This window comes from Dipodomys merriami, unplaced genomic scaffold, assembly GCF_024711535.1.
Source record: "Dipodomys merriami isolate MVZ:Mamm:240054 unplaced genomic scaffold, mDipMer1.0.p SCAF_10, whole genome shotgun sequence".
Taxonomy (NCBI): domain Eukaryota; kingdom Metazoa; phylum Chordata; class Mammalia; order Rodentia; family Heteromyidae; genus Dipodomys; species Dipodomys merriami.
This window is the reverse complement of record NW_027202271.1, coordinates 3,429,440-3,452,536: the sequence shown is the minus strand read 5'-3', so window position 1 is coordinate 3,452,536 and position 23,097 is coordinate 3,429,440. Positions and strand designations below refer to the sequence as shown.

At 41.6% G+C, this 23,097-nt stretch overlaps 1 protein-coding gene across 2 annotated transcripts in view; it reads right to left on the bottom strand.

The window, feature by feature from the left end:
* Window positions 1–13,028: 13,028 nt before the first annotated feature.
* Window positions 13,029–23,097, bottom strand: part of Fgd4 (FYVE, RhoGEF and PH domain containing 4) — a 212,625-nt gene continuing 202,556 nt past the window's right edge. For both annotated transcript variants that reach the window (XM_070038716.1, XM_070038725.1), the window contains exons 16-17: window positions 21,028–21,168; window positions 13,029–19,326 (exon numbers count right to left, since the gene is read on the bottom strand). In XM_070038716.1, coding sequence (XP_069894817.1) covers window positions 19,069–19,326; window positions 21,028–21,168 — 399 coding nt within the window. In that variant the 3' untranslated portion in view covers window positions 13,029–19,068. The remainder of the gene's footprint in view (window positions 19,327–21,027; window positions 21,169–23,097) is intronic.

The following is a 23,097-nucleotide window of genomic DNA, read 5'->3' as shown; positions in this document are numbered from 1 at the left end:
CTAGACAGGGAACACCTGTGTCAAAGGAAGGACGGGAAAGGGCAAGAAAGGAAAAGCAACATCTCCTTGACTAACCACTATCACTTCCTTCTGAGTATGCTTTCCCAAGAAGGATGAGTAGGGCAGGACATCTACAATTCCAGCCTCTGAGGAGGACTGCAGTTGGAAGCCAGACTAGGCTACAAATTTCAAAGATCCATCTTCACTAACAAGCCAGGAGTGACAGTACAATACCTGGCAACCCAACTACTTGGGAGGTGCAGATAGAAGGATTGCTAAGACCAGCCCAGCAACAACACTCAAGACCTTACTTTTAAAGAAAGCAAAAAGGGTTGGCAGGAGGCTCTGAATTCAAACCTCACAGCCAAAAGCAAAAACAAAGGAGGAGAGGAAGGAGGGGAAAAAGCAGAGGAGGAGAAAGGGGAAAGAAGAGGAGGAAAGGGAGCAGGATTTAAGAAATATCTCAGGACTGAGAATGTGGCTTAGTGGTAGAGTGCTTGCCAAGCATTCATGAAGCGCTGGGTTTGATTCCTTGGTACCACATAAACAGAAAAAGCCAGAAGTGACGCTGTGACTCAAGCCTTGAGCAAAAGCAGCTCAGGGACAGTGCCTAGGCTCTAGGTTCAAGCCCCGGGACTGGCCAAAAAAAAAGAAAAAAAAAAGAAAAAGAACTGTCTCAGGCCACAAGCTCCCCAGTTGGTTGCAAAACGTCTGTAAATGGATACTGTAAATTTGGCACACTGCATTGAAAACATGCAAAACTAGTCCAGATTAAAACATGAGGACTATCAAGGGATTTTGTTAAGTGACAACATTTTTTTTTAAGTTGGTTATGGTGGCACTTGCCCATGGCACTGGGGAGGTTGAGGGAGGAAAATGGTGAGTTCAACATCAGCTTGGTGAGGCTCTACTTTCAAAAAAGCCAATCAATTCAATCCATCAGTGTATTCCAGAAAATATCTTAAAGCATTGATGATTTGGAAAACAAGAGCTGGACCAATATTCTCTATATGCTATGTAAATCTTTATCTGCTGTGGCCTGGTTTCTGGTATTGTTTTTTTTTAATTTATTTTATTTTATTTGTGAACATACTGTACAGAGGGGTTACAATTACATGGGCAGGATAATGCATACATTTCTTACCAAGCATTGCAGCCTCCTCCTTTGTTTACCCTTCACATCCCTTCCCAGCCCCCCCCTCCAGTCCCAATCCTTTCCCCCCGCCTCCCCCGGCACCTACGTTGTAAAGCTTGTTGGACATGACAACTTGTACTTCTCATTGTTGCAACAGGTCCACCTGTATCCTTAAACGACTTGTTTTTCCCCATCTCCTCCACAAGTTATACTGATATCAAATATAGTGAACGCAGGGGGGTTATACTGTGGGGGAGGGACATACAAAGCAACAAAGAAATAATCTTATAAATGCATTAGAAACACATGCATGAAAGAAAAAAACATTAAAATACATATCTAAGGGTTCATTTTCCTAACCTCGCATTATCTGACCTTTTCCACTTGACTCATACATATACTAGATATTGCAAATAAGGGAAACCATGTTGGGCCTGGCTTACTTCGCTTAATATAATTTTTTCCAAGTCTTTCCATTTCCTAACAAATGGGGCAATGTCATTCTTTCTGATGGAAGCATAGAATTCCATTGTGTATATATACCACATTTCCTTGATCCATTCATCTACTGAGGGGCATCTGTTCTGGTATTGTTGAAATGTGATTGCCTTGTTCTTTTTGTGCTAAGTATACCTACTGTTCTGCTGCTAAATGTTTTTCTTTTTAGGTAGATATATTTTCTCTATCAAGCCTTCAAGTTTTCTTGGGTCAAAGTTTTTTGGAGTTCTTTGGAGTTTTTTTGCCAGTCCTGGGGCTTGAAGTCAGGGTATAGACACTGTCCCTGAGCTGCTTTTTTTTTTCTCAAGGCTAGCACTCTACCACTTAAAGCCACTTCCAGCCTTTTCTGTGTATATGGTACTAGTTCTGTTCATGTGGAACCCATGGCTTCATGCATGCTAGGCAAGCACTCTACCACTAAGCTACATTCCCAGCCCATTGGGCCAAAGCTCTTTTTTTGTTTTATTTTTGGAGGGGTGGAATACTGAGGCTTGAACTCCTTTCCTGATCAAGGATGGTACGCTACCTGAGCTACAGCTACTTGAGTCACAGTTCCACTTCTGGTTTGTTGATGGTTAATTGGAGAAAAGACTCTCACAGACTCTCCTTACCCCTCCCCCCAACCCCAGGCTGGCTTTGAACCAGGATTCTCAGATCTTAGTCCCTGAGTAGCCAGGATTATAGGCATGAGCCACCAGCATCTGGTTTCCTATGTCAATGTTTAAGAGGTGATATTTGAGCAAAGACTTCAAAACAGTTGTGGACAAAGTCCCTTCCCCTCATTATGTTTCTCTATAGTCTTAACTTCCTCTCACCAACCATCTCTCCTTGCTAATCCACTTCTCTATAGAAGAGTGATTTTAAAAAAACAAACAAAAAACAACTCTTTAATGATGCATTACCCACCCGCCCACCCCAGGAAATAGCAAAGAATAGTCACAATTGCAATCCTTTCTAAGTTCCCAATCTAGCACAGGAGGTAAGTGTTAACACTGTCATAAATAAAACAATTGTCAAGACTGTGTGTATTGAGAAGAATAGGAGTTCAAGCAAGACTTCCTAGAAGTTTCAATTCAGGCACACATGCCCCATACCTATAATCCTAGCTACTCAGGGCGTGAGATCTGAGGAAGCAAGTTCAAAGCCAGCCCAGGTAGACAAATCTCAAAGCCTCTTATCTCCAATGAAGCTGCAAAATGCCAGAAGTGTAGGCATGGCTTAAGTGGTAGAGTACCAGCCTTCGCAAAAAAAAAAAAAAAAGACCAGGTGAGTGCTGAGTTCAAGCCTCCATACACACACACACACACACACACACACACACACACACAAATGTTACATGTTCTCACTCGCTCAGTTGTGGAGGATAGACCTAAAAGGAAGAAGAGGATAATAGTGATAATGATGAAGAAAGTAAGGGTAGGGCTGGGATGTAGCTCAGTGGCTAATCACTTGCCTAGAAAGTACAACATCCTAGGTTCGATCCTCAGTACCAAAAGATGACTCTCTGGGAGAGGCTCAATGGAAAGGGGAGGAAGGGGAATGAAGAGGATCAAAGGATATATGCATATGCATACACATAAATACATCATATGTACATACATAGATGTATATATACATATAAATGTGTGTATATAAGTATGTATGTGTCTTACAAATATATATACATATATTAATTTGTGTATATATCATATATATGCATGTATAGAGCACATTGTATATGCACATATGAAATCCATCATATAAAATACATATTATGCCGGGCACTGGTGGCTCACGCCTGTAATCCTAGCTACTCAAGAGGCTGAGATCTGAGGATCGCGGTTCAAAGCCAGCCTGGGCAGGAAACTCCGTGAGACTCTTATCTCCAATAACCACCAGAAAGAGCAGGGACAGCGCCCAAGCCCAGAGTTTAAGCCCCACAACCGACAAAAAAAAAAAATACATACTATATATTCTGTATTATATATGATGGATGTTATATAACTGTATATGTGTGTATATATAACAAATATTATAAATACATATACATACACACATACAATGCAGCATAATGAAACCCATCAAGTGCTATTTGAAAAGAAGGGGAGAAGGGGCAAAATGGAAATATAGTGGAGGAGGTGAATTTGTTTAAAGTGTACAAGCGAGGAAATATCACAGAGCCCCTCATATTATCAAAAGCACTTTTTGTGTGTGTGACAGTACTGGGGCTTGAACATGGGACATCATTCTCTCACTTGACATTTTGCTCAAGTTTGGATCTCAATCATTTGAGCCACAGTTCCACTTGCAGCTTTTTTGGTGGTTAACTGGAGACAAGAGTCTCACAGACTTTCCTGCCTGGGCTGGCTCCAAACTATGAATCTCAGATTTCAGCCTCCTGATTAGCTAGGATTATAGGCGTGAGCCACTGGTGCTTGGCTTAGGTTCTATGATGTTAAGGTTCATGATTTAACAGACCCCATTTAAGTTGCCCAAGGCCATCTCTCCATTCCCCACAGTGAATGCAAAGTCCTTTCCACCTGAAGTTCACAGGTCCCAGGGATGGTCAAGGGTGTTTTTCTCTTGGGACTGCGACTGAGCTCAGTGCCTGGTGCTTCTTAGACAAGCGCCCTACCACTTGAGCCCCACTTTGAGTCATGTAGCTTTTCATTTGCTTTTCAAGTAGAGTCTTATGCTTTTGTCCAGGCTGGGCTTCAGGCATATACACATTTGAAGGCTATACTTGGATAAGGTGATTTAGTCTAGGGATGATTTAGTGTCATTCACTCAGGATTTGGTTGGTTGTTTTTTTGTTTGTCTGTTTTGCCAGTCCTGGGGCTTGAACTCTGGGCCTGAGATTTTGTGTTCAAAGCTAACTTTTTTGTTGTTGTTGTTGTTGTTTTGTTTTGTTTTTGGTCCGGTCATGGAGCCTGAATTCTGGGCCTGGGCGCTGTCCCTCAGCTCTTCAGCTCAAGGCTAGCACTCTATCACTTGAGCCACAGCACCATTTCTGGCTTTTTTCTGCTTATGTGGTGCTGAGGAATAGAACCCAGGGCCTCAGGCATGCAAGACAAGCGCTCTACCACTCAGCCACCTTCCCAGCCCCTCAAAGCTAACGTTCTATCACTTGAGCCATAGCTCCATTTCTGACGTTTTGTGGTTACTGACAATACTCTCAAGGACTTTCCTGCCTGGGCTAGCTTTGAACTGTGATCCTCAGATCTCAGCCTCCTGAGTAGCTGGGATTACAAGTGTGAGCCACTGGCACCCTGTTGCTTCAGTTTGAACAGAACTATTTTCTCTGTCTGGTTAAGGAACTACTCGGATCTGAGCCATTGTCCCTTCACACAACATTTCCCTCCACATGGAATAAAATAGCTTGAGGGAATAAAATTAACTCATTCATTTGCCTTAAAACTTGTTCTCTAAGCTGGGTGCAAGTGGCTCATGCCTGTAATCCCAACTACTCAGGAGTCTGAGATTTGAGGATCACAGTTCAAAGTCAGCCCTGACAGGAAAGTCGGTGAGACTCTCATCTCCAATTAACCACCAGAAAATGGCAAGTGATGCTGTGGCTCAAGTGGTAGAACAGAGCTGAAGAACTGAAACAGTGCCCAGGTCCAGAGTTTAAGCTCCATGACAAAAAAAAAAAAAAAGCAAACCAAAACAAAGAAAGAAAAAACAAACTTGCGCTCTAATTCTATTATTGTTCTATGTATTTAAATGTGTGGTTAGCACCTTTGTGCCAGGCACTAGTTTATCATTGTAACCTTAGTTAGGAGCCTGAGATCTAGAGGATCATGGTTTCAAGTTGGTCTGACAAAAATGTCCCCAACTCTCTAATTATCCAGCAAAAATCCTTCCTAGAGGTGCGGTCCAAACGGTAGAGCACCAGCTGAGCCAGAAAGGGCTCTGAGTTCAAACCCTGGTACAAAAAAAAAAGTCAGGTGGCAGTGACTCACACCTGTAAGCCTTGCTAAGATCTGAGTATCAAGGTTTGAAGTAGGCTAGGGAAGGAAAGTCTGTGAGACTGATCTCCAATTAAACACCAAAAAGCCAGAAGTAGTCCTGTGGCTCAAGTAGTAGAGAGCTAGCCTTAAAAAACAAAACAAAACAACAACAAAACCCAACTCAGAAGCAGCATTCAGGCCCAGAGTTTAAGCCTCATTACTTGCAAAAATAAAAAGCATTTTTTTTTCCTTTGGTTGTAGGGCTTGAACTCAGGGGCCTGGGTGCTGTCCCTGAGTTGTTTTTTTTTTCGGGGGGGGGGGTCCGGTCGTGGGGCCTGAACTCTGGGCCTGGGTGCTGTCCCTCCGATCTTCAGCTCAAGGCTAGTGCTCTACCACTTGAGCCACAGCGCCATTTCCGGCTTTTTTCATTTTGCTTATGTGGTGCTGAGGAATCGAACCCAGGGCCTCAGGCATGCAAGGCAAGCGCTCTACCACTGAGCCACCTTCCCAGCCCCTGTCCCTGAATTCTTTAGCTCAAGGCTAGCACTCTGCCACTTTCAGCCACAGAGCCACTTGAGGTTTTCTCATGGTTAATTGGAGATAAATCTAACAGATTCTCCTGCCCAGATGGCTTTGAATTATGATCCTCAGATCTCAGTCTCATGAATAGCTAGGATTACAGGCATGAGCCACTAGCACCCAGAATGAAGAATTTGAAGCTCCACAATTACTGTCATTTTTCCACGTGATATTATTTCATATGAGACACTGGCAAAATAGGTTTACAGTTGCACAAACTGAAGTTTCAGGGACTTAAATCAAGGGGTAAGTTTATATAGCTAGTATGTAGCAGAGCTAGGAATGAAACTATTTGGCAAATTCATATCCTGCTTTGCTTCTCAGTCTCTCACTGATTCAGCACAAACTTATCAAGGGTCTAAGTACACTTGCTGGGGGTGGGGACAGGAAGGAACTATAGACATAGCTGTGGCACGTCTTCCCCATCAGAGGCTCACTAAGGGTATCATATTTAGCAGCCTTGTGTGACACTTCTTACCCAAGCTACTAGACCTTGGGTTCTCTGTAATAAGAAGGATCTATGAGCTGGGCACTGGTGGCTTACACCTATAATCCTAATTACTCAGGAGGCTGAGATCTGAGGATCACAGTTCAAAGCCAGCCTGGGCAGGAAAGTCCATGAGATTCTTACCTTTAATAACCACCAGAAAACCAGAAGTGGCTCTGTGGCTCAAGTGGTAGAGTGCTCACCTTGAGCTGAAGAGCTGAGGGACAGCACCTAGGCCTGGAGTTCAAGCCCCGTGACCAATAAAAAAGAAAAAAGAAACAAAGAATGACTTGGAATTGGGTGCTGATGGCTCATACCTGTAATCCTAGCTACTGCAGAGGTTGAGATCTGAGTATCACAGTTTGAAGTCAGCCTGGGCAGACAAATCCAAGAGAAGCTTATCTTCAATTAACCAGCAAAAAGCTGGAGGTAGAGGTATGCTTCAAGTGGGCAAATGCCAGCCTTGAGCAAATAAGCTAAGTGAAAATGTGAGGCACTGAGTTCAAGCTCTAATACCTGCATAAAACAAACACAAAAATAGAAAACAAGGATCCCTGCAGCTCTGAGTTGGTATAGTTGCAACCAGGATTTGGAATGAATCCTGGCCAACAAATAGGCCTGCTTGGCACAGGACTCCTTATCAGGATAGCTGTCAAGTTAGTTATACAGGAGACAGGATGGCATTGATCTAACTTAAAAGTTTCCAGTGGGTTAGGGGGACGGATTTACTTGTATTAAGTTAATAACTAGAAACAGTTCTCTTTTTTGTGTGCCAGTACTAGGGCTTGAACTCAGGGTCTCAGATCTGTTTTAGTTTCTTCCCTCAAGGTCAGTGCTATACCACTTAGGCCATGCCTCCTACTTCTGGACCTTTGGTGATTAATCAGAGATAAGAGTCTCTTGGATTTGTCTGTATATGTTGGCTTTGAATTGCAATCTTCAGACCTCAGTCTCCTGAGTAGCTAGAATTATAAGCATGAGCAGCCAGAACCTGGCTGTTTGCATATTTTTCTTCATCAGAAATATACACACATAGCTGTGTGCCAGTGGCTTATGCCTGTAATCCTAGCTACTCAAGAGGCTGAGATCTGAGGATCGCAGTTCAAAGCCATCCTGGGCAGGAAAGTCCATGTGACTCTTATTTCCAATAAGTCTCCAGAAAACCAGAAGTGGTACTGTGGCTCAATGTGGTAGAACATAAGCCTTGAGTGAAAAAATCTCAGGGACAACACTCAGGCCCTGAGTCTAAGCCCTATGACTGACAAAGAAAAAGAAACCACCCACCCACCCACACACACACACACACACACACACACGTATTTAGAATAGAATACTTTAGTTTTTTTTCCCATCAAGGCTGGTGCTCTACCACTTGAGCTATATACCTCCATTTCCAGCCTTTTGCTGATTAACAGGAGATAGGAGTGTCCACAGAATTGTCTACCCAAGCTGGTAGATCCTCAGCTCTCAGCCTCCCAAGTAGCTAAGATTATAGGCATGATCCTCAATCCTGGAAATAGTTCTCATAAAGATCATCTAGACTAGGGTTTGAACTCAGGGTCTGGGAGCTATCCCTGAGCTTTTGTACTCAAAGCTAGCACTCTACCACTTTGAGATACAGCTCCACTCCCAGCTTTTTGGTGGTTAATTGAAGACTTTCCTCCCTATGCTGGCTTTGAACTTTGATCCTCAGATCTCAGCTTCCTGAGTAGCTAGGATTATAGGCATGAGCCACCAGTGTCCAGCTATTCAGACTATATACCATGTGTCAAGTTAACGTTACATGTCAGCATTTTGATCACTGAATACAGACCTATTGTTCATGCCTTCAAAACCACAATGGTGATTTTAGCTCTGATAGTAATATAAAATTCACAACACTGAACTTAGAAACTAACCATGTTTTGCGAAGAGGATCAGCTTTAAGCACTTTTCACTACTGCATAGGCCTCAAGCCTAACGCATGCTTTTTTAACAGGTGCAAGAAATTGTCTGCAGATGGTGGAATAAAGAAATGGAATCTGTCAAAATAGTGGTGGTCCAGCAGAGGGCAGTGCAACCACATAATGGAGAGCAAAAAAATCAGTAGCTTAGCACTGGTGGCTCTTGCCTGTAATCCTAATTACTCAGGAGGCTGAGGAATGGAGGAAGATGGAGGTTTCAAAGCCAACCCAGAAATTCTAAAGATGCCTATCTCTAACCAGCAAAAAGCTGGAAGTGGAGCTGTGGCTCAAGTAGTAGAACACCAGCCTTGAGTGAAAAAGCTAGGAGACAGTATCCAGGCCCTGAGTCCACATACACACACACACACACACACACACACACACACACACACACACACACACACACACACACACACACACACACACACACACACACACACACACACACCACAATCACAATTTCTGAATGAATTCCCATTGTGACTTCAACATATCTTTTGGTAGTGGGAGGAACTCCATAATCCAGAATACGACAGAAACATATTGTATCAGATATTCCTATGGGTTCCCATATTTCCCAGCCTCCTTTGCAGTTAGGCAGAACCATATGACTAGTTCTGCAATAATCGTGAGAAACAGTAATAGGTATTTCTTCCAGGCTGTGTCAAAGAGTAGGCTTGCTCCATCCTGTCACTCTCCTCCCCTGCTTTGCCAAACCCGGAAGTCACAAGTTAGGATAGTGAAGTCACAAGATGGTCATCTGTCCATCAACCTGGTCATTTGTCATCACTGTGTCTATGTAGAGCAGGGTTCCCAGTCAAAACACATTAGAGCTGGGCACTGACTGCGCCAGTGGCTCATGCCTGTAAACCTATTCAGGGGGCTGAGACCTGAGGATCGTGGTTTGAAGCCAGCCCAGGCAGAGAAGTCCTCATGAGACTCCTATCTCCAATTAACTACTCAAAAACTGGAAGTGGTGCTGTGGCTCAATGTTCTAGAGCACTAGCCTCGAGCAAAAGAAGCTCAGGGACAGTGCCCAGGCTGTGAGTTCAAGCCCCAGGTCTGACAAAAAAAATAGACATGTATGCCTGTATTAGTTATCCTCTGTGTGAGTGTGCACATGTGCACTCACACTCATATTGAAGCTTGAAATCAGGGCCCAAGCACTGTTCCTGAGTCTGCTTGTGCTCAAGGATAACGCTCTACCACTTGAGCCACAGCTCCACTTTGATTTTTTGCTGCTCAATTGGTGCTGAGAGCCTCATGGACTTTCCTGCCTGGGCTGGGTTCAAACTATGAACCTCAGATCTTAGCCTCTTGAGTACCTAGTAATATAAGTGTGAGCCACTGGCTCTGGCTTAATTGATTTCTTAAGTTAGTTAACAAGAGCTAACACTGTCCTATCTCCTTATTTTATTCCCAAATTCAATAGGAACATTATTCTTAGTGACATGAGGAAGTTACTGGAGACTCAACCGTGGCCCAAAGCAATGGCAAGCAGAGGAAATACCCCAAGTAGGCATTGGATTAGAGAAAAAGAGAAGGCTCTCAGAGAAAAGTTTAGCCATCATAGGTCACGGCCACTTAAGGACAGCAACTCTGAAACACCATTTGTCACAGATCGGATTGCACTGCCCTGGGATGCAGACTTTTCTTCTCTCTCCCTAGTTCCTTGATTTCATAGAACAGATAAAAGACTCACTTTCCTCAAGGGATCTTATTGCTAAAGAATTCACCAACTACAGATTAGGAATCTCAGGAAATTGCCTAATGCCCAGGAAGCCTTAGGGGTGAATGTTTTGCATTTAGAACCAGAGGGAAAACAGAGTATTGGGGAGGGCAATAGAAAAAAGGAGGACAGAATTACAATGTCACAACTGACAAGCTTGGTTCTGCTTCATCCATGCTGGGGGATGGGACCCTGGTGACACTAGGCACAGAGTACGCTGGGAGAGTGGTTGATCTGTGCCTCTTAAGCATTTGCCAGTCCCTCTGACTTTTACCTATTATGTACTAGTAGCAATGTGAGCCCCACTATGACATTAAGAATGCCTCCAGGCTCTACCCAGTGTCCCCATGGGGAAGGAACCAGACTGAGAAGCAGTGTCCTGGTTCAGTGGGAGCAGGCAAAGAACAAGGACATGCCGTGGCCATCCCAGAATGTTGGTACTCAAGTTTGAACTCAGGCAGGGCCTCATGCTCTTGCTTAAATTTTCCACTCAGGGCTGACATCCTCCAATTTGAACCACAGCTCTACTTCTGGTTTTTTGCTACTTTCAATTGAAAGTAGTCTCTCAAGATTTGTCTGCTCAGGCTGGTGTAAAGCCATGAACCTCAGAACTCAGCCTCCTGAGTAGCTAGGATTACAAGCGCGAGCCACTGGTACCTGGCTTATTTCTGCGTTTTGTTGTTGTTGTTTTTTGTTTTTTACTTAGTGCTAGGGCATTGCTTATGCCAAACATACCCTCAGATAATGATCAAAACAGAAAAACCAGCAGGTACAATGTGACTATCCACAGATTTTAGTGGTTTTGTTTTTTCTACCATTGCTGATCTGATGTGTGTACAGAACACTACAATGCTATGAAAGCCCATATTCCATAAAGACACACATTGAACAGACTCTAAAAATCACAAGATGGTCCCTTAAGTTTTTTCATGTTTAAGCATAACATACTTGTATAGGGGAATAAAGTTTCAGTGAATTTTTGCAAAGCGTAGTAATATATATATATATATATATATATATATATATATATATATTTTTTTTTTTTTTTTTTTTTTTTTTTTGTCTGTCGTGGGGCTTGAACTCTAGGCTTGGGGGCTGTCCCTGCGCTCTTCAGCTGAAGGCGAGCACTCTACCACTTGAGCCACAGTGCCACTTCCAGTTTTCTAGTGGTTTATTGGAGTCTCACGGATTTTCCTGCTTGGGCTGGCTTTGAACCTCAATCCTCAGATCTCAGCCTCCTGAGTAGCTAGGATTACAGGCGTGAGCCACTGGCGCCCAGTAAAGCATAGTATTTTGTTTTTTGTTTTTATACTAGAACTTAAACTCAGAACCTAGGAGCTGTCTCTGAACTCTTTTTTTGCTCAAGACTAGTGTTCTACCACTTGAGCCACAGCTCCACTTCCAGATTTTTTGGGTGGTTAATTGGAAGAGCCTCATGGACTTTCCTGCTGTGTTAGCTTCAAACCTTGATCCTCAGATGTCAGCCTACTGAGCAGGTAGAATAACAGGCATAAGCCATTGGCACCCAGCTTGGAAAAACTCTTTTCTGAGCAGCAAACCAAAATCATTCTGAGCAGAACATAATGCTAGCAGAAAAAAGAAAACATCTAAGACTTCAACACTGATTTAAGGATGTGTTTATTTACAAGATACAAATGTTTAATATTTATGTAGGAAGTAAAGTGCTTAATTTTACAATGTTCTCAATTTATCTGCTTTATAACCAAATATACATATGTTACATAATATGTACACTATCTGCAAGGATACATTCATATAGCTGGAAAATAAAAACTGTGAATACATCTTTCACATTACGTCAACTATCAAGATTCTGATACACCCTTTCCAACTTCATCAACAAATCTAAAGAAAAATCCAGATAATACTTATTTTTAAAGTATCAGTCAATTGCCATTCACAAGATAAAATGCTAGTCTAGTTTTATATACAAATATGATTGTTTTGCTAATGAAAACCACATGATACATTCCAATATCTTATCTATACTGTTATAATGCAATTCTGTTATCATAATGATCCATACAGATTATTGTGTTCCAAACCTATATATTTCACTTTATATATTTGTTATTTGCTTATTAAAATATACTAAGATTTTTTGATTAATTTTTCACTAAATCTATGATGAATTTTAGGAAAAGGGATGGGCCTCTTGCAACTCAGTAACCCCTAACAAGCAAACTCTCTTGTAGACGCCATGTGCTATTTCCTCTTAAAACATAGCTAACACCGAGAAACCTGATGAATTCTCAATCCCGAGAATAAGAGGCTGACTGACTTTACATGGATGTTTTGCCTCAATAAACAATGCAGAAAATAGTTTAAAGTGTGTGTGTGTGTGTGTGTGTGTGTGTGTGTGTGTGTGTGTGTGTGTGTGTATTGTGCCAGTCCTGGTAACTGACTCAGGGCCTGGGCACTGTCCCTGAGCTTTATTGCTCAGGGCTAGTGCTCTATACTTGAGCCACAGCTACATTTCTTTTCATGGTTGATTGGAAATCAGAGCCTCACAGACTTTCCTTTCCTGCCTGGGTGGCTTTAAGCCATGATCCTCAGATCTCAGTTTCCTGATTGGCTAGGATTTTAGGAATGAATCAACAGTGGGTGTTGGATACATTATATATATATATATATATATATATATATATATATATATATATATATATATATATATATATATATATATATATATATATATATATATATATATATATATATATATATATAGTGTGTGTGTGTGTATGTGTGTGTGTGTATTAGTACTGGGGCTTAAACTCAGGGCCTTTTACTCTTGCTTGGCTATTATTCTCAAGGCTGGTGCTCTATCACTTGAGCCACAGCTCCACTTCGGGCTTTTTGCTGGTTAATTTAAGATAAGTGTCTCAGATTTGTCTGCCGGGATGGCTTTGAACCTTGATCCTTAAGTCTCAGACTCCTACCTAGCTAAGATTACAGGCATGAGTCATGAGTCATAAGTGGCTGGCTTAAAATTACTTTTTTTTTTTTTTGGTCAGTCGTGGGCTTAAAATTACTTTTTTTTTTTTTTTTTGGTCAGTCGTGAGGCCTGAACTCTGGGCCTGGGCCTGGGTGCTGTCCCTCAGCGCTTCAGCTCAAGGCTAGTGCTCTACCACTTGAGCCACAGCGACACTTCTGGCTTTTTTTCTGCTTATGTGGTGCTGAGGAATCAAACCCAGGGTCTCATGCATGCAAGGCAAGCACTCTACCACTGAGCCACCTTCCCAGCCCTTGAAATTACTTTTTGAAAGAATGAAAAAAGAAAGAAAAAAAGATATAGTCTAGTCTATAATTTAGAGGCCAAGGTCAAAGCCTGGATATATCAGCTTGCAAGTACATAGATTTGTTTTTTAATTTATTTTTGGTGCCAGTGCTGGTACTTGAACTCAGGGTTTCACATTTTGATTTGGCTTCTTCACTCAAGGCTAGCACCTATCACTTGAACCACATCTTCATTTCTGTTTTTGTTTTTGTTTTTGTTTTTTTTTGCTGGTTAACTGGAGATAAAGAGTCTTACTGACTTTTCTGCCAGGGCTGGTTTGGAACTGAGATCCTCAGATCTCAGCCTCTTGAGTAGGATTACAGGTGTAAACCACAATTGTGTGCCCAGCATACATTTAAATAGTTTATCCTTTGTGCAATTTCATATATATATATATATTTATACACACACACACACACACATATATATACATATGTATTTTTTCTCTAACATAAATTGTTCTGTTCTGAAACCAGTAGTCTTTCTGTCTCCTCGTTCTTTTAATTTGTTCCTCACCCTGCCACTTTTTAATCTCATTCCTTTCTTATCTGTAAAGAAAGCAAAGTTATCTTCCTATGACTAAAGGTGATTGAGGGACATGTGTGATAAAGATGCATTATACATTAAAAATCCACATAAATAATTTATGTTAAAATACTTAAGTTAAAAGTTTTTTTCTATAAAAATTTCATTCCTGTGAAAAGAGAATTGAAAAAAAAGTCACCAATTTTTACATATATACATACACATATAAATTCACAGATAGGGCTTTTAAGTAGACCTGGTGTCTGTTTATATAATATTCCTATTTTCTAAATCTAGAGAAAGCTATAGTAGACAGCAGTGGGAAAATAAAAAGTAGTTTGATTCTAATAGAGGAGTAAAATGACACATTATAGATGTCAATAGCAATCTTAAAAACAGGTACTAGTCAGCCATAATTCTTACTTATTTTATTTTTGTGCAGTTACTGGGCTTAAACTCAGGGCCTTGTTCTTCTTGCCCTTCGCTTTTTTTCCTCAAGGCTGGTACTCTACCACTTGAGCTACAGCTCCACTTTCAGCTTTTTGCTGGTTAATCGGAGATAAAGAGTCTCATGGCCTTTCCTGTCTTTGAACCTCGATCCTCAGATCTCAGCCTCATGAGTGCCGAGGAAGACAGGTGGGAGCCACTGGTGCATGCTAGACATAGCTCTTGCACTAATACGTTCTTGGAGCACACAATATTTAAGGATAGTTTATGAACATACCATGTGCTTATCTGAGCCTCGTGAACACAAGCATGGTAGGATACAGCGAAATCTTAAGTATTAATCTTATACTCTGTATTATAGCATGATACCTACAGAAAATGATGATCTTTGTTTCTTAGAGACAGATCTGCTCCTGTTGGTGCCTGAGCTTAAGGAATAGAGACATAGGATGAAGTGCATACTCAGGTAACGTAAGGCTTTGGATATATTTTAAAACAAAACAAAAAAAAAACAAATGAGATCTAAAATGTGAATGGGGAAAAATCCCCCAACCCTGTCTCCACAAAGTAGAGATAAGTAAAGCAGGATCTTCAACTTCCAGAAGTATTTTTGACAAAAAATGGTTTTTAGAAGGCTTTAGTGAATCTCAAATAACCCTTGCAGTGCCATGAAGGTTAGAGTCACATTTACATATTTATGACTAGAGCAAGTACTTTGCATTAAAAAAACTACAGAGTACATAAAAAAGTTCGTTCCTGTAAAAAAAATTGGTATGTTGTTAAAAAATTGGGATGGGGCATCTAATAAAGATTAAGTATATTAGCCTATATACCAAATTTGGTTTCAAGAAAAAACAAACAGGGAAAATGGTGTACCTGGAATACCCTTTGTTATTGTTTTTAAACTAGTAGGTAATACTAGTTACAGGGGGAGCTTATTATGTATCTTCATATATATTTATACCATGTTTCAATTAATCTCATATTCTTTGCTTTTTATAGCATTTTAATGCAAAGAATGACACCCCCAATTCCTTTCCTATACTCAGCAATTTAAATTATAATGTAACATCTATGTCCTTAACTTGTTATAAGCTTGTGGCTAGAAGCCTTCATAGTAAATCAATATCTGTCTTATTTTATGTTGTGCCAGTTCTGTGGCTTGAACTCAGGAGGTCTCACTATTGCTTGGCTTTTCCACTCAAGGCTGGCACTCTACCACTTGAGCCACACCTCCATTTCCAGCTGGATCAATGAAGGTAAGAGTCTCACAGAGGGGCTGGGAAGGTGGCTCAGTGGTAGAGTGCTTGCCTTGCATGCTTGAGGCCCTGGGTTTGATTCCTCAGCACCACATAAGCAGAAAAAAAAAGTGGTGCTGTGGCTCAAGTGGTAGAGTACTAGCCTTGAGCTGAAGAGCTGAGGGACAGAGCTCAAGTCCAGAGTTCAGGCCCCATGACCGGACCCAAAAAAAAAAAAAAAAAAAAAAAGAGTCTCACAGATTTTTTCTGCTTACGTGGGCTTTGAACCTTGATCCTCAACTCAGCTTCCTGAGTAGATAGGGTTATAGGTGTGAGCCACCAGTCTCTGGCAGTACTAGTGAGTCTCTAGTAAAACATAAATGGGACAGGCTGCTTCTCTTCTTTCTTGTGCTGGCCTCAAGAATGGGAGGTGAAAGGTGAAGATTGGCATTGGTGCCAGAAATCCTCTTCTGGCACTAATATTTTGTTTTGAAAAAAATTATAGACAGTAAATGGTAACAGCCTTCTTTCAACAATCAAATTTGAGCAACACTGAATTGGGTGTATGTTACTTCTATCGTGGAACTAATTAGTATTAGCTAGCATAGCTGTTCAGTTTCCCAAAATAATCAGATACAAATCTTCCAAGTGGCACACAGATCTATTGTGCTAGCCATGTTCAAGTGTCTTCCTCTGACAATCATGCTACATTTTCATCAACTCTCTGATCTTGATTGGTCAAAGCCAACCATCACCTATACTATAGTTTCATTAGCTCAGTTAATTGAGAGCCTGGGGCCTGAGGCCTGATGGCCATCTCCCCCACCATTTCTTGCTTTTTTTTTTTTTTGTCGGCCATGGGGCTTGAACTCTGGGCCTGGGCGCTGTCCCTCAGCTCTTCAGCTCAAAGCGAGCACTCTACCACTTGAGCTACAGCGCCACTTCCGGTTTTCTGGTGGTTTATTGGAGGTAGGAGTCTCACGGTCTCTCCTGCCCGGGCTGGCTTTGAACCGCGATCCTCATATCTCAGCCTCCTGAGTAGCTAGGATTACAGGCGTGAGCCACCAGCGCCCGGCTCCATGAGACTCTTTTTTTTTTTTGGCCATTTCTTGCTTTTTCCCTCACATACAGCCACCACAATTTTGTGACTAGAAAACAGAAGCAATGTAAAACGTCTTTTAGTTTGATTCTGATTTAACAGGGCATAAGAAGCAAGGTTCTCTGTTGCTCAAGTAACTTTAATTTTCAATGACAAAAGAATTTAATGAAATGAAATCTCATGCTTTGTTTTTTCCTCACGTGAGATGTTTAACCACAACTATAGTATAAGGAAGATCAGTCTTCATGTCAAGAAAACCTAATTTGGTCTACTGAAATTCCACAAGATAAAAAGGAAAAAAAAATCCACCATATTTTCTTCAATCATTTATACTCCTGAAAACCTGTCATTAAAATGTTCCTTTTCAAAATTGCTTTTCTCTCTCTTTTCTCTGAGGTGGGTTACCAAATTTTCCTTTCTTAGCTGCCTACCATACCCTGCCCAAGAATGGATTATGGCGTGTGAACTTTGTTTAGTATCTGCCAGAGGAACAGGCCCACAAATTACCCTAAGTGTTCATTGTTTGTACTCCTTATTTAACCAGGCATAATAGCTTTATGAGACAAGGAAAATATAACAAGAAATGAAGGTCCCATATGTCTCAGCTTTGTGTAAGCTCAAGTGTTGCATGCAGTTCAAGTTTTGGTTAAACAATTTTTTTTTTCTCCCCAGTCGTGAGGCTTTAACTCTGGGCTTGGGCACTGTCCCTCAGCTCTTCAGCTCAAGGCGAATGCTCTGCTGTTTGAACCACAGTGCCATTTCTGGTTTTCTGGTGGTTTATTGGAGGTAAGAGTCTCAGGGACTTTATTGCCTGGGCTGGCTTTGAACCCTGGTCTTCAGATCTCAGCCTCCTGAGTAGCTAGGATTACAGGCATGAGCCACTGATGCCCAGCATAAAACAATTATTGAATATTGCCGATGCTAGCTACTACAACCATTATATTATGATAAAAGGTAAAATAACCCATATGACTTTGACCACCCCACAGACTAAAATGTACTCTAATTTCAATATAAAGACTGAACCACTTAACTAAACCCTCATCGTATATTTAAATAGGTATTAATAGCACCTTCTATGAAAGGCTGTTTTAAATAGGCACAGAAAAAAAATAGTCCTCTAAAAATACTGTTGGAATTCACTAATATATCCCGTGTCACATAAATTACTGCTTTTTCTTATTATAAAAAATATCAATACCCTTAGAGGCCAATCAATTAAACATATTATCAACAGAACATGTCCGAAGTTTAGAATACTGTTCCATTCCAAGATAAGACGTGTTTTCTATTTAAAAAATAAATAGAGAAGGATGTGCACCTAAAGCTGAGGAGCTAAGCATGTATACGTTATATATTTATTTTTTACCCCTATATACAGACAATTGCTATTTGCTTTAGATAATGTGTTCTTAGGAGTACATCTACCAAAAAAATTATCTTTTCTTAATAAGTCAAAACTCTGAACATCATCAATCTGTCCTTTTTCCTCTTTTTAAAAGAACATAGATCATGTATGCAGCTTGAGATTTATAAACAAAATAAATTAATACACTACCCTAAACTGTCCCTGTACTTTTCACCATGGCAACAAGGAGGTATATCTTTTAAACGGTTATAGTTCCTAAATGGGAAAAGGACACTGAGGGAATTTTTTGGGTGTGTGCCGGTACTGGTGCTTGAACTCAGGGCGCTCTCTCTCTCTCTCTCTCTTTTCTCAAGACTAGCATGCTACTATTTGAGCCACAGCTCCACTTCCAGCTTTTTGCTAGTGAACTGGAGATCAGCAACTCACTCACTTTCCTCTGTTGGCTGGCTTCAAACCATGATTCTCAGATCTAAGCCTCCTGAGTAGCTGGGATGACAGGCATGCGCCACCAGTGCCCGGCACTGAGGGATTTCTTAAATCAAAGTGGCCCATTCTAACCTTCAGACAAATGTCCACATTCATGGAATAGCTCACTTCAAAAAGAAAACACTCCATTCTTCACATTATTTCCAAATTTTATCAAGAGAATGGCTCTGCACATTGACTTTACTCAGAGGACACAGACGGAGAAAAACAGTGTCCCTGGAGTTGCAATGATGAGCCTCTATTTCGCACGAAGGGGCGAGGAAGGAGAGCTAAGGAATGTCTTGGGGCCTTGGCTCCCCCTGAAGCTCAGGACTCGGATTTGTTCTTGGGGTCGGTTTGCTCTTCCATCGTGGCTAAGTACTCCTCGGTCCCCTCTGGGGTCTCACCTGTGACGGCCATGAGGATGATTTTCAGCCATTTCTGTTTCAGGTCCTCAGTGTCGGCTGCGAAGCTGTGTGCAGACTTGGACTGGGTCAGTTTGAAGCTGTGGGGCAGATCTGCGCTCCGGGGCACATCATCCACGATGTAGCCAAGGAGGGGAATCGTGGCCTGTGCTCTGACATCCTGAACAAACCACAGATACACAGTGTCACATGGATGAGCCAGTTCCATGGGGTCCCCTTGTCCTGCAACCCTGCTACTGCCCCTCCTCCCATGCAGAGCACATTGGGAATGGACCCTGGGATTCCTGAGCTGGCTATGAGGCTGGACACATCACTCAGGGACAACTGGCCCCCAAATCAGCAGGGAACACATCAGCAGCTGTTCAAAGCAGGCTCAGCCCACCTGGCAGTGGAAAAGCACCCACAAACAATAATACTAGCACCTTCCTGCTTTCAGCCAACAGGCATTAATGGCAGCTAGTGATTCATTCATTCAACCATTTATTTGTAGACAGAAAAAGGGGTAAGGAAACAACAAAGAATGAAAAACATGTAACAGAGCACTGGTGGCTCATGCATGTAATTCTAGCTATTCAGAAGGCTGAGAGCTGAGAACTAAGGTTTGAAGACAGCCTAGGCAGAAAAGGCTGTAAGACTCTTATTTCCACTTAATCAGCAAAAAGCCAGAAGTGGAGCTATGGCTCAAGTGATAGAGCACCAGCCTTGAGTAAATAAAACTGAGTGAGAGTGAAGATAACCTGAGTCCAAGCCCCAGTACCAGCAGACAGACAGATACACACACACACACACACACACACACACACACACACACACACACACACACACACACACACACACACACACACACACACACTTGTTTTTCCTTCCACTCCTTCCTGTGCTTTACTGCCTTCTTCTAACTAAACTCATTTTTTTCTCAAATGTGCTATATAGGAATAAGAGCAGGGACCAATGGTCCACAGAAAATTTAAAACAGGCCGGGTGCCAGTGGCTCATGCCTGTAATCCTAGCTGAGATCTAAGGATCACAGTTCAAAGCCAGCCCAGGCAGGAAAGTTTATGAAACTCTTATCTTCAATAAACCACCAGAAAACCCAGAAGTGGCGCTGTGGCTCAAGTGGTAGAACACTAGCCTTGAGCGGAAGAGCTGAGGGACAGTGCTCGGGCCTATGACAGACAAAAAAAAAGAAAAAAGAAAATTTAAAACAGCAACTCTAATGCTAGGCACTGGTGGCTCATGCCTGTAATCCTAACTACTCAGGAGGCTGAGATCTTTGTTTGAAGCCAGCCCAGGTAGGAAAGTGATGAGACCCTTATCTCCAATGAACCACCAAAAAGCAGGAAGTAGAGTTTTAGCTCAACTGTTAGAGTGTAGCCTTGAGCAAAAAAGCTCAGGGGCAGCACAAGGCTCTGAGTTCAAGAAAAAAAGCAACTCTAAAAATTAATCAGTTAACTTAAGCAACAAACAAACTTGGTTTGAGCTGCTCATTCCCTTCTCTCTTTCCCTCCCTACTTTTCTACCTGTCTCCTTCTCTTCCTTCTCTGTTCCCCGGGCTTGAACTCAGGGCCTAGCTGCTGTCCTTGAGATTTTTTTTTTTTTTTTTTTTGCTCAAGGCTAGCACTCTAGCACTTGAGCCACACCTCTCCTTCTGGCTTTTTAGTGGTTAATTGGAGATAAGAATCTGACAAACTTCCTGCCTGGGCTGGCTTCAAACTAGGATCCTCAGATCTCAGCCTCTGAGGAACTCGGATTACAGCCATGCACTATTGGCTCATTATTTCCATTGAGACCAATGGAAGGACTCGGTATCCACTGACCACAGGCCTCCCTCTGTCTCCTCAAATAGCTACAGCTAAATTACCTGCGGGGCGCCAAACATGTAGAGCACCAGGGGGTCTTGCTTAGGGATCACACACCAAACTTTCTGCCAAGGTTTTGACTTCTCCATGTACTGAAGGAAGCTGCACACCACGCTGTTTCCAGAGACTTCTGCAGACTCGATCTAAACAAATATAATAGAATTAATACAACAAGCCCAAGACAGGGAAGCAATTCGACTTTATTATAATCTCCCTAAGTACACTATATTTGTATAAAATGTCTCTTTGGATGATTTTTTTCAAAAAAAGATTTGCAGTTACTGTTTTAAACTATGGAACCATATTCCAGTTATCTTTAAGTCTTTATATTATGAGACCTTGAATTAATTATTGTCAGTACTGGGGCTTGAACTCAAGGAAGATTCTGCTTGGCTTTCAAAATTTTGTATTATTATTGTAATAAAAGTTATGTACAGAGGGGTTACAGTTATAGAAGTCATACAATGAGTATATTTCTTTTTGGACAATGTTACCCTTTCCCTTGCTCTCTGCCAGTTTTTCCTTCCTGTCCTCACCTACAAGTTGTATAGTTCATTGTCATAGTGAATAATGAGCACAACTGCTGCATTTGTTCACCCTGCTTGGCTTTTTTTGATGAAGGTTTATGCTCTACTACATAAGCTACATCTCCAACTCTACTTTGGCTTTGTGGTGATTAAATGAACATAGGAGTCTCATAAACTTTTCTGCCTGGGTTAGCTTCAATCAGTCATCCTCAATTTTCAGTAGCTAGTATTACAGTTGTGAGCCATCATATATATATATATATATATATATATATATATATATATATACACACACACACACACACACACACACACACACACACACACATACATTCTGTGATCCTGCTACCTCTGATTCCTATGTATCTGAGATTGTAGATATGTGCCATGATGACCAGTTTATTGGTTGAGATGGAGCCTTGTTGTTTTGGGGATTTTAGAAATAAACTACCACATCTCATCCCCCAAGAACTCCATTCTTCCTTTTGTCTGTCTTTCTCCCCCTCCTATCCTTCTCTTTTTGATGGCAAGGCAGTTGGCTCATGGTTCTGTGTTTGTTAGACAGGCATTGTATGACTTGATCCATGCCCCTAGTCCTTTTTGCTTCAGTTATTTTTGGAGTACTGTCTCATTTTTTTCCTATGCCAGCCTGGACCGTAATCCTCCTCATACTTTTTTTTTTTTTTTGGTCGGTTGTGGGACTTGAACTCTAGGCCTGGGCGCTTGTCCCTGAGCTCTTCAGCTCAAGGCTAGCACTCTACCACTTGAGCCACAGTACCACTTCCGGTTTTCTGAGTGGTTTATTGGAGATAAGAGTCTAACATTCTTTCCTGCCCGGACTGGCTTTGAACCTTGATCCACAGATCTCAGCCTCCTGAGTAGCTAGGATTACAGGCATGAGCCACCAGCACCCGGCCCCTCCTCATATTTATATTTTCTGTAGCTGGGATTATATAGGTACAACCACGTCCAGTGATTGATTCAGGTGGGGTCTCACTTTGTCTGGGCTGACTACAAACTGCCATCTTCCCAAACTCTACCTCTTAAGTAGCTGGGATTACAGGCATAAACTACCATGCCCAACCCCCAAAGAATTCTGTTCTTATTAGTAAACCCACAGTATAAAAACCTATGTACTAAATATGTGTGTGTGTGTGTGTATGCACATGTGTACACACCATTTCCCTAGGACTTGAGCTCAAGGCCTAGAGGCTGTCCTTAAGCTTTTTTGCTCAAGGAAAACTGTCTACCACTTGAGCCACACCTCTATTTCTGGGTTTTTTTTTTTTTTTTTTTGGTGACAAATTGGAGATTAGATTTTCATTGGAGAAAAGTGTCTCAAGGGCTTTCTTGCCCAGGCTAGCTTCAATCGGTGATCCTCAGATCTCAGCCTCCAGAGTAGCTAGGATTACATTCATGAGCCACCACCAGCCTTAAACATGTTTTTTAAAAAAAATCTTTTAGTATATCATTTGTATTCCTTAAAGTTAAAAGTGTTAGGAAAATGGATGAGAAAGGAAGGAAACAGGCCACACTCAATCCTCT